General features: G+C 42.3%; 2 protein-coding genes across 12 annotated transcripts in view; both read left to right on the forward strand.

Moving 5' to 3' along the window:
• Window positions 1-4,478, forward strand: part of LOC116835662 (endoplasmic reticulum aminopeptidase 2-like) — a 46,786-nt gene extending 42,308 nt beyond the window's left edge. For 6 of the 7 annotated variants that reach the window (XM_075067112.1, XM_075067114.1, XM_075067113.1 and 3 more), the window contains one exon: window positions 1,247-4,478. In XM_075067112.1, coding sequence (XP_074923213.1) covers window positions 1,247-1,393 — 147 coding nt within the window. In that variant the 3' untranslated portion in view covers window positions 1,394-4,478. The remainder of the gene's footprint in view (window positions 1-1,246) is intronic. The other variant, XR_012656110.1, reaches the window with a different exon arrangement.
• A 50-nt stretch (window positions 4,479-4,528) lies between these two features.
• Window positions 4,529-10,655, forward strand: part of LOC116835660 (endoplasmic reticulum aminopeptidase 2-like) — a 35,707-nt gene continuing 29,580 nt past the window's right edge. For 4 of the 5 annotated variants that reach the window (XM_032798655.2, XM_032798658.2, XM_032798657.2 and 1 more), the window contains exons 1-3: window positions 4,529-5,188; window positions 6,636-7,308; window positions 9,504-9,642. In XM_032798655.2, the coding sequence (XP_032654546.1) occupies window positions 6,785-7,308; window positions 9,504-9,642 (663 nt within the window). In that variant the 5' untranslated portion in view covers window positions 4,529-5,188; window positions 6,636-6,784. Of the gene's footprint in view, window positions 5,189-6,635; window positions 7,309-9,503; window positions 9,643-10,655 lie in introns of those variants that run through there. The other variant, XM_075067111.1, reaches the window with a different exon arrangement.

Below are 10,655 nucleotides of genomic sequence, written 5' to 3' on the forward strand. Positions count from 1 at the left end.
ATCCCACTTTCATTTTGGCCTGATCCTGCACCTTTGAAATCAATGGGAACAGTTTTAGGTCCTGAATGTGGATTTCTATCATGTGAAATGTTCAAGCAGTGTAATGTGGCTCTTTTTGTTCTGTACTGAGGTTTGGCTTTTGGAATGATCTCCAGCACCGCACTCGGCACTAGGCCCCAGGTGGTGCCTCTTTCCCTACTCCCCATCCCTCCAAAATATAGACTTCGGCAAACACTGCAGAGAGGAACCAGCCGGAGACTCTAGCCAGTAGGGCCATCTACAGAAGTAGCCAGAGCAGGAACCTTGGGACATTCAGAGACCTGTCTACAGCTTTTATTACATCTCCTCTGCTCCTGTACTGATTGGTTGTTTGTTCCAATCGTCTCCCTCCTTCTTCACCTCAGCTTCACTCCATACCTGCCCTTCTTACCCTCTTGTCTCCTGCCCTGTCCTCACTTCCCTTCCCTTTTCTTTCCATTTAGCTTATACCCTCCTATGTAAATCCACCACCCCAAAAAATCATGTCACTAATATGAAGTTTGCTGCCATCACATTGTTCGCTCTGCTTGTGTGTTCTAACCCTCACTCTGCCCTGTGCCTGTCTCATCTATTTAGATTTTAAGCTTTTCGGGGCTTGTGTGTTCTAACCCTCACTCTGCCCTGTGCCTGTCTCGTCTATTTAGATTTTAAGCTTTTCGGGGCATGGGCTATCTGCAACTCTCTTTGTACAGTGCCTAGCACAATGGGGACCCATTATCCATTGGTCCTTAACAATGCTTATTATGGTAGTGCTTGTTAATAGTAAGTTCTGTGTGTCTCAGAGAAAACATAATGTAAATTGAGGTTATGGTCCAGGGTAGTAACACTGAATCATGTTAGAGCTCTTTTTTAGGCTGTACACTCCTGGGACTGGGATTTATCACTTAGTTTTCTGTAAGTAGCGTGCCTATGTAACCCACTGGTTAGTATATGTTACAGGTCCTCCCATGTGCCAGATCCACAGAAGATATGTATTTGTTACAGCCCTAGCTAGGAAGCGTTGATTCTTTAGTCCAAGGTGTTGCAGCTCCGGCTTGTAGCCCTGGAGGTCTCCCCTTCAGTCCCTAGTTTGTCGGCCAAGGTGGGGGTTGTCATACTTAAGGATGTCACAAGGTAATAGTGAGCTTTTTCATAAGTAAAAACTGTCACTAATGTCATTATTTTCTTCAAATCTGATCGTAACCTTTTTAATTGATATCTTTTATAGGTGAAGTTTTTTTTTGAATCTGTAAAGGAGGAAGTGTCACAGCTGAGAGCACCTCAGATTGCCGTGGAGAATATTGAGAAGAATATAAAATGGCTGGAGAGAAATTTAGTTACATTAACAAAATGGATATTAGAGAATCTTAAGTAAAGCTGCTTGAGATCAAATGAAGGAGTATGGTATTACTCCATGCTTTAAAATAACACATTTAAAATCAAACTAGATTTTTTTCTTCTGAACAAGTGCATAATTGCTACAGTATTTTGCTGAACATCAGTCTTGTTGAATTATGCAGTTGATTTAATGAAACCTTCCTGACATCTGATCATTTATTTTTATGAAATTCGGACTGCCATGTTTACATTGGTTTTGCATTTGTCTTTATGGATATTTAAGTGTTTAAGCCAACTGAAGGACTGTAGCTATAGACTTGGAAGAGTGTGTGTATGTGCATGTATGTGTGTTTTTGATATCACAAGAACCTTGTAAAATTAACTTTGAAATTCCAGGGTGGGATACGTATGTAACTTAGGCCTTCTACTAAATTTCTTAACAGCTGCATAGAACCCAGCCCTGCCACTGTGTGCCTTACTTATCGGTCTTGTCAGTGATTTCCTCTGTTCCCTAAAAAAAGCAGCTTTCCCCAGGTTTTGCCTTTGGCAGCTTAAGAAACATAAAACAACTTCTATCAAAGACAAAATGCTGTGTCATGATAGATGGAAAACAACTTAGTTTAATTTAAAAAAGCCTCTCAATAAGCATATTTCTATCTTTTTAGATTCCTCTAGCATAAAAATTGTATGTCTCTTAGGCAAATCCAAAATCAAGGATTTTTTTAAGAATCAAAATATTTCACAGATGTGGGATAAATGTTTAGCTAAGAAACTGGAACAATTTACTACTGTATGTTTAGATAAAATTGGAGACTGTGACATGAAACAAATTGTAACAAAAAATCCAACATTAAGCTTGACATCCTCAGGGAAACAAATCTAGGACCCTTTTTGAAGGCTTTTGGTTGGCCATCTTTCCTTCAAGCCGGGGCATTGTGAAAGTGGAATGAATTAGATTGTAAAAGTAGAATGGATTAAAGAAATGCTGTATGTTCCTTTATTCAGGAATGAGGGATCTTAAAATAAAGTTGTCAGGAAGAGAAACATTAAGATGTGGAACAATGGGTCCACTTAAGCTAATGGTGGGACTTTAGCAGGAGATCGGTAAGAGTTAATAAGGAAATAAGATATGAGTGTCTAGCCTCAGGTAAACTTATCAGTTCTGTTCCCTTTGTTATCTTGTTAAGTTCATGCCCTTTTTATCTGTATAAATAAAGTAGCTTAAGCCTTGCATGGCACATTATCTGGGTGTATTAGCAGAGCGCTTTGCTAATAAAACAGAGTGGTCTGACAAATTGTGAGTCCTGAATCTGACTTTGACAGGCAGCTCTAGCTTTTTTGCTGCTCCAAGCACGGCAGTCAGGCAGCCTTCGGCAGCTTGCCTGCGGGAGGTCCCCGGTCCCGTGGATTCAGCAGCTTGCCTGCGGGAGGTCCGCCGGTCCTGCACCTTCAGTGTACCCGCTGCCGAATTGCCACCGAATCCGCAGGACCGGGGGACCTCCTGCAGGCGTGCCGCCGAAGGCTGCCTGATTGCCGCCCTTGCAGGGACCGGCAGGGCGCCCCCTGCGGCTTGTCGTTCCAGGGATGTGCTTCGAGCGCTGGTGCCTGGAGCCAGGGCCGGCTCCAGGCCACAGCGTGCCAAGCGCGTGCTTGGGGAGGCATGCCACGGGGGACCCTCTGCCGGTTGCCGAGAGGGCTGCAGGCGTGCCTGTGGAGGGTCCGCTGGTCGTGCAGCTACGGTGGACCTCCCGCAGGCATCCCTGGGGAAGGTCCGCTGGTCCCACGGCTCCGGTGGACCTCCTGCAGGCCCCGCCTGGAGCCGCCGCTGCTTCAAGGCCCAAGATTTAATGAGTGACTCCAAACTATATCATACTGCTGTGCCACGTACACTGGGCAACAGAGAAGGTGGCCCAGATCCTCAAAGGTATTTGGGTGCCTATCTCTCATTGAAATCCATGGGAGTTAGGTGCCTATTTACTTTGGAGGATTTGGGCTTATGTCCTGAACTGGGATGTGTGTTCATGGAGGAAATTAGGAGAAGTAGTAGATTGTGAGGATGGGGAATCTGCAAGTGTCTGTGATAAAGGGGATCATGTCTTGATTCTCCACGGGGCTTAAGTTAACACTCCAGAACACTCCGTCAGCACCTATCTTATACTTCACACGGCGTGGCACTGGAGCACGAGCAGTACATAGCGCTATAGCAGCACAACTTTCAACCTGCCCTGGGAGAGCTGAAGAACTCCCATGAGCTGGGGACACCTGGGACTCTCATATAGCAGCATTATCTGAATGGGTCCTGGTCTCGGGTCTACTATTTTACTGTTCTTTATCTTATGTTAAAACTAATGGGACTTGTGAGCAAGCCCTGAGAAAATCTCTCTCAGTTTAATCCTGCCTTATTTCAGTGGAAGTTGTGAGCATTCAGCACTGTGTAGGATTGGGCCCTCAGGAATTTTAATTTGATGTTGGGCTTTTTTTCCCTCAAACACACATTGTGGGATGAGTTAAGGACAGAGGATTAACCTTAACTTTGAATTTCTAGGGCTTGACACTTAAGCAAAATTCCCATTGACGACAGCTGCCGTGCTGATCATTTCTGTTCTAAATATGGGATTGCCATGCTGATCAGTGCATCAAAAACTGTCTTTCTTATATATCAATAAATTATAACTGATCTCCTGTACCTGAGAGAGAAGCTTTGGAAGCATTTCTGTGGCAGTGACTGCTTCCATGGCTGCCACTACTAGCCACTATTGCTGTCTGGCACTAGGAGTGCCTGGAAAACTCTTTAAAATACCCACTATTCACATCATTTGCATTCCTAGATTGCACCCTTATATCTTGGCCATGTATTACCTCACATTACATAAGAGTGGCTCACAGTGTTGAGTTGTGTGCATTTGTCTCTGAGCTATGCAGAAGGCTTTTGGAATAGAGACTGAGTAAAAACTCTTTGTTGATCAATAGCACTTTTGCTTTTCTTTTTTTGTTTTTTTTTTTAGAACTCTGAAACCTTTGGGACTGTGCCTTTAGACTGAAAATCCCTGAGGCAAGGGAGATGTCGTTCTTTTTGTACAAATTTGAATTTGTTGTTCCATAAATAAATAAATTCAGTCTGATGTTTTTTGGGTTTTTTTGCTTTGCAGCTGCTAGACTTTGAAATACTGGGGAGTTAATTTTGATTGCAGAATAGTTGCTTTATTTTCAAGTCAGTCAGTCATGGGCTACTGAATTCTTGAAATAAAAGCTCTGCCATACAATAACAAAAAAGAAAAAAACATACTTGCTTGTTTGTGACATGTGAAAACCAGCTTCCCAGATCAAATGGTTCCGATTATCTAGATTAGTTTTCCACCGACTGGAAAACTCCTTGGAAATAAATGAGAACAGTAAATCAGTTATGACTGAAGGTTGTTTTTGATTGTTCTATCATAAGCCTATGATGGGTGGCTGCTATTAGGCTTTATTATAGATTCACTCTGGTATTATAATTTTCTGTCCCACTCAAAGAGTTGGGGCACCATTGGTTATTGTGAAGGATTCTGTGCTATTAAACCACACAAGATAGTAAGATGGGCGCACACAGCTTGCTTTGACTTAGTGTGATAAATGATTGTCATGAGCTGTATTTGGTGAACAAACTCCGGAAACCCCCTGGTAGCTGCCTCCCAGTGAAAACAAAAGTGAAAATAAAAGCAGCACAATTCAAGGCTGCAGAAGCAAATGGGAGTTCGTGATATACAGACGTCTCCATGTTTTTGCTTTAAAAAAAATCTAAAGCTGTTTTTGCAGAAAAGATGTGATCAGACAGGAACATGCCATGGATCAGGTAAGAGAGCAGCACTGAAAGGGGAGGCTGTGCGTGGGGAGGAGGATTCATTCTGTGCTTGCGGAAGAAGCTCTGTTAGTAGAAACTACCTGTCATGGCTTTCCTGCTCTTAATTATTTTCAGTACAGTCGTCAGCCATCTATTAAACAACATGGTATATCTACCACAGAGAAATATTCCACTTTCAATGCTTTAATATTTCTTTTTGACCTGTTTTTTTACTTAAACTAATATAAATGAATCATTTAAAAAATTAATGTGCAGTTTTTATTACAATCTTGTTTTAGGAGATTCATTTTCACAGCTCTTATTCTCTTTTGCAGCTTTCTTAACTTTTATGGGGGTGCTCCACTGTCCAGATACTTGCCTGCTAAACCACATGAATTAAGTGAGCAGAGAACCTTGCTTGAGCCCTCTGCCCCTGAGCAAATTGGCCCCATTCACACCTCTGCAATAACCTTGATACAGTGGACAAGGGAACGATTTGGTAAGAAGAGTGAGGTAGTCTCATAGACAGGCACCAGTGACCATTTTAGCAGCTGCATAGCTGTCCAGAATGCAGCTGCTAAAATTATACCACTAAATGAAGACTTGCTGTGAGAAATGACACACTGCTGTGAGTACCTTATTCCACAAGTCCTGACTCCAGGTTAAGAGGAAATAGATGTGGGAGTTGAAGTGTTCCTCTTGTCCTCTGCAAATATCATAATCTCAGACAAATGCAAAATTTTTCTTCCAGGTCTGCTGACCTTCAGGGCCTGCTGTGAGGTATAGATTTTTAGGAAAGCTGACAATGAAGCAAGTATCAAGGGTGCTTAGGGAAAGTGGGGAATAATTACTTTTTCTTGCTACATCTTTTTTTTATATAAACATTAACCCTACAGTATATTTATTTTGATATGTTGATCTAGGCTGCAATTCTGCAAGGTACTTAAGCACATGTTTAATTTCAAGCACATGAATAGTTTCTGCGGGGATAGGGCTTTATAGTATTTTCAAACAATTGTCTGAGGCACATAGGGTACATCTACACTGTAATAAAAGGCCCGAGTCACAGCTGTGGCTGGCCTGGGTCAGCTGGCTTGGGCTCTCAAGGTTTGGGCTGTGGGGCTATACAATTACAGGGTAGACTTTCAGGTTTGGGCTGGAAGCCAAGCTCTATGCTCCAGCCTAAGCCCAAACATCTACACTGCAATTTTATAGCCCTGCAGATGAGCCCCTTGAGCTTGAGGCAGCTGACCCAGATGAGTGGCGGGTTTTTTATTACAATGTAGATACACCCATAGAGTTTCAAGTACCTCTTGCCATTTTAAACATTTAAATATATGTAAACTGAGCCTTCATTGTCTGTGTTTTATGCAGGAAGCTTGATTATTACAACTAAAGATTTAACAAGTGAGGCTCTGACTTTTCTTACAGTTAAGACACCTGTTTTATTTTTCTGTAGATGATACTTCATTAATGGAAAACTACATTACTGCCAGTATGTGATGCATCCTAAGCAAACAATATTTTCAAGACGTGGAAATTTTAGCCAGAAGAAGCTACAGTTTTTTCTTTTGTTCTAGAGAGGATCTTTCGATACATGCATTTCCAATGGCTAGTCTCTGTAGATTATGTTCATTGGTATTAGTGCTGCAGCTATTACACATTTATTCTCTGGGAATTTATGGATTTAAACATCAAACAAGTAAAGACAACGTAACTTCCCCTACCAATGGCAAGCTATTTCCTTGGAATAAGATGAGGCTTCCTGATATGATAGTCCCAATCCAATATGACCTCTGTGTTCACCCTAATCTTACTACTGTACGTTTTACTGGACTGGAGAGGATAGAGATCTTTGTGAGAGAGAATACTAGATTTATCATCTTGCACAGCAAAGACCTTGAAATCACGAGTGCAGTTCTTCTGCCCAAAGATGACTTGGGGTCCAGTAAACCAGGAAAACAGCTTCAAGTTTTAGAACATTCCGCACATGAGCAAATTGCCCTGCAGGCTCCTGAAGTATTAACAGCTGGCCAGAGGTTCCTGGTTGTCATAGAGTTTCATGGAAGACTGGCAGATGGCTTTGATGGATTTTACAAAAGTACTTACAAAACTCGTGATGGGGAAACAAGGTAAGGAGTTTCTTTGAAGTTTTCTGGAGTGACAAGGTGGGTGAGGTAATATCTTTTATTGGACCAACTTCTGGTGGTAAGAGAGATACTTTCAAGCCACACAGAGCTCTTCTTCAGGTCTCTAATATCTTGGGACTGACACAGCTACAGCTACACTGAATAAAGTTTTATAGGTACTTATGCCCTGACCTCAAGGTTTTATTTTTGCCTTATATCACTGTTAATGGTAATTCCTCGGATGTGACCTATATGAAAGCAAAGTGATTAGCCCCAACTTTCTGTGTATGAAACTTTCAATGAAAATGCTAACTAAAAAGCAGAAGGCTCAGTGGGATCTGTGCAAAATCAGTCCGGGGGGAATTAGCTCCCTGAACAAAGAGCAGTATGGGGTTCTTCTCTTCCATTGGGCTTGGGGCATGGTGTGCCTTGCTCTGTTCAGCAGGAACCCTACTGGCCCAATTAGGAGTGCTACTGCTGTGCTCTGAAGGGACTCTGGTTCTGTTCTCTTGGGTCAGAGGAAGGACGGTAGCTGTTATGTGGTGCCTCAAAGGACTCTACGCTGGGGAGCAATAGGTGCTCATCTGTGAGTGATGGGGAAAGCCCAAAAATTCAATGGAAGTGCGATGGATAAAAATGATAGCTGAGAAGTCTTGTTGTACCTTGTATAGCTTTTGATTCCAAGTTGAGGGCCTCACTTATATTTGATGGCTTAGATCAGCATTTCCCAAATGGAGGGTTGCAATACATGTGTTCTGCGCAGTGAGAGGTGGATGCGTGCCTCACCTCAGCCGGTTGCTGCCACCTCACTGTGTCAAGCAGTGAGAGGTACTGTGACTCCTGGAGGCACTCACTCTGCATCCCACTCTGCGCACCAAGGTGGCAGTGGCCAGCAGAGCGGGGTTTGCAGCTGCTGTTGTGCCAAGCCCCGGGGCAGGAGGAGGGGAGCTGACCTGTACCCGAAGGTACCAGCACCATTCAGGTGTATTGTTTGTTTTTAGTAGCCTTTTTGCTTACAGGCAGCACTGCAAGATATACAATCTAGGCTGGCTAAACCAGACTCTTACTAGATGAAGGCAAAAGTGGGGAAGGAAAAGGACTTGTGGGTAGGAGTCTTATATCCCAGGTGGTGATCAAAATTTAGCCACAACAGTAGAAGTGGCTATCATGGATATCATGACATTTTATGAACTTTCACTCCCTTCTCACAATTGTGGTAAATTTGTAGACCCCATTATTACAACAGGCCTCCTTGGTTCAGAAACTCTGCCCGTGGGGCTCCCTTGTTGAGACCCCTTATTGAGCAAGACAGGTAAGCACATGCTCAGGTCCATCCTTTTTCAACAAAACACAGTTCATGTGATTTTTAAGCAAGTGCTTTGATTTAGTTTGTATGGGTGCCAGAATTATTATCTTTATCCATGAGTCACAAAGCACATTCATTCAGTGTCAAAGGTCTCCTCAGCTGAAGGTGTTAATTTATAAAACAAGTCAGAAATCTGATGATGAGCATTCCCGACTGAATGTAATCATGTAACTGTTGTCAGCACAGGGGCCAACTTTCATTTTTCCAGGTAGGTGCCCCACTTCTGCTCTGCCCCAGGCTCCACCCTCACTCTTCCTTGCCCTGCCCATGCTCTGCCCCTTCCCCCCAGAACCTCCTGCCCATCACCAAACAGCTGATCGGTGGGTGGCTGGTGGGTACAGAGAACTCACTATTTTTTTTCTGTGGGTGCTCCAGCCCGGGGCAACCAAAGAATCAGCACTTATGATTTTCAGAGTGACCAAACCTGATCAAGAAGTTTAGTTCTAAGTTATTTAAAGTTACATCTATCAGCTGGTCAGTTCTGTAAAATAGTCATGGTACCTGCAATATACATTTCCCCCCACGACACGAGCATCTATTATTTTTCCTTCTGGGTAACAAATGGATTTCAAGTGGTAATGTGCAATTGGGTACTGACATTGGAACAAAGTGGGCAGAGATCCCAAAACATTCAAGAAAATCTATAATTTTTACTGGTATTTGAGCCATATTTGAACAAATAAAGCATAAAAGCACTGTTTAGAAACTCTATTCTTATAACACTTGCTATGTCAAGGTCTAAACCTGTTGCAGGCTAAGATACAAAATTAGTGTCATTCTTGATTTCATGTTTAACTTGGATGAATTTGTTTCTGTATGTCATGTCTCACAGGATAATAGCTACTACAGATTTTGAGCCTACTTCAGCAAGAATGGCTTTTCCATGCTTCGATGAACCATCTTTCAAAGCCAACTTTGCCATCACAATAAGGAGAGAAAGAAAACACATTGCATTATCCAACATGCCAAAGGTATGATTTTGTTAAAGGATTGATGATTTAGTCAGAGAACAGCTCTTAATGTTCAGTTTCTAATTCTTATTTTTGATTGACTGAAGTTCTGTTCAGGAAATGTTTTTTCCTGCTGAAAATTTAGATAAAAATGAAAAAAAAAGTTTTTGTTGCTGTTTTCAGGAGAAAATATCAAATGTTTATCCAAAAAACAAAACTCCGTGATTGAAACTGTTAATAGTTTTCAGTTTTCCAATTTTCTGATGAGAAATATCAAAACTTTTTGAGGAAAGCAGACCCTTTCCATGAAAATATTTGTCAAAAATTCAGTTTTTCATAGGAAAAAAGATTGTGAAAGAAAATTTTAGGCCAGCCCTGTGTAAAACAGAATACATTGTAGACCAAAGACAACCTGGTGCTGCAAATCCTTATGGATTTGGTCAACTACATGAACGTCCACAGGTCTGTTGAAGTCAATGGGGCTATTCATATGTGTATAGCTAAGCACTTATGTAAGTGTAGCAGCAATGTACCCAGTTTGGCACTGGGCTTGTCCACTGCCTTAGTTTACCTTCTTCCTTAGTCAATCAGATGCCCACAACTGGAGCCTTTTTATCAACTCATCTTTTTGGGTATCTGGTTTCTTAATATAAAATAACAGCTGAGCTTTACATTGTTCAGCCCTTGTTCCCCAGGGTAATAGTTCCTTCCAGCCTTTTACCAGGGCATCACCATCCTTACAGCCCATTCTCCTTATATTCTTCCCTCCTAGGCTTCACAGTCCCTTACAGCACTTTCCTCCTCGGGCTTTCCCGCAGTGGGCTCCCTCTCCTTGCAGGTCTCTCAGCTTTCTAAACTAAGCCAAGCCATATATTTCCCTAAGGCCAGGTCTACACTGCGACTTTAAATCGGTTTAATGGCCGATATACCGATTTAACGCTGTACCCGTTCACACGACGTCGTCATTAATATCGAGTTAAACGGCTCCTTAAATCGATTTCGGAACTCCTCCCAGACGAGAGAAGTAGCGCTAA

This window comes from Chelonoidis abingdonii, chromosome 6 (assembly GCF_003597395.2).
Source record: "Chelonoidis abingdonii isolate Lonesome George chromosome 6, CheloAbing_2.0, whole genome shotgun sequence".
Taxonomy (NCBI): domain Eukaryota; kingdom Metazoa; phylum Chordata; order Testudines; family Testudinidae; genus Chelonoidis; species Chelonoidis abingdonii.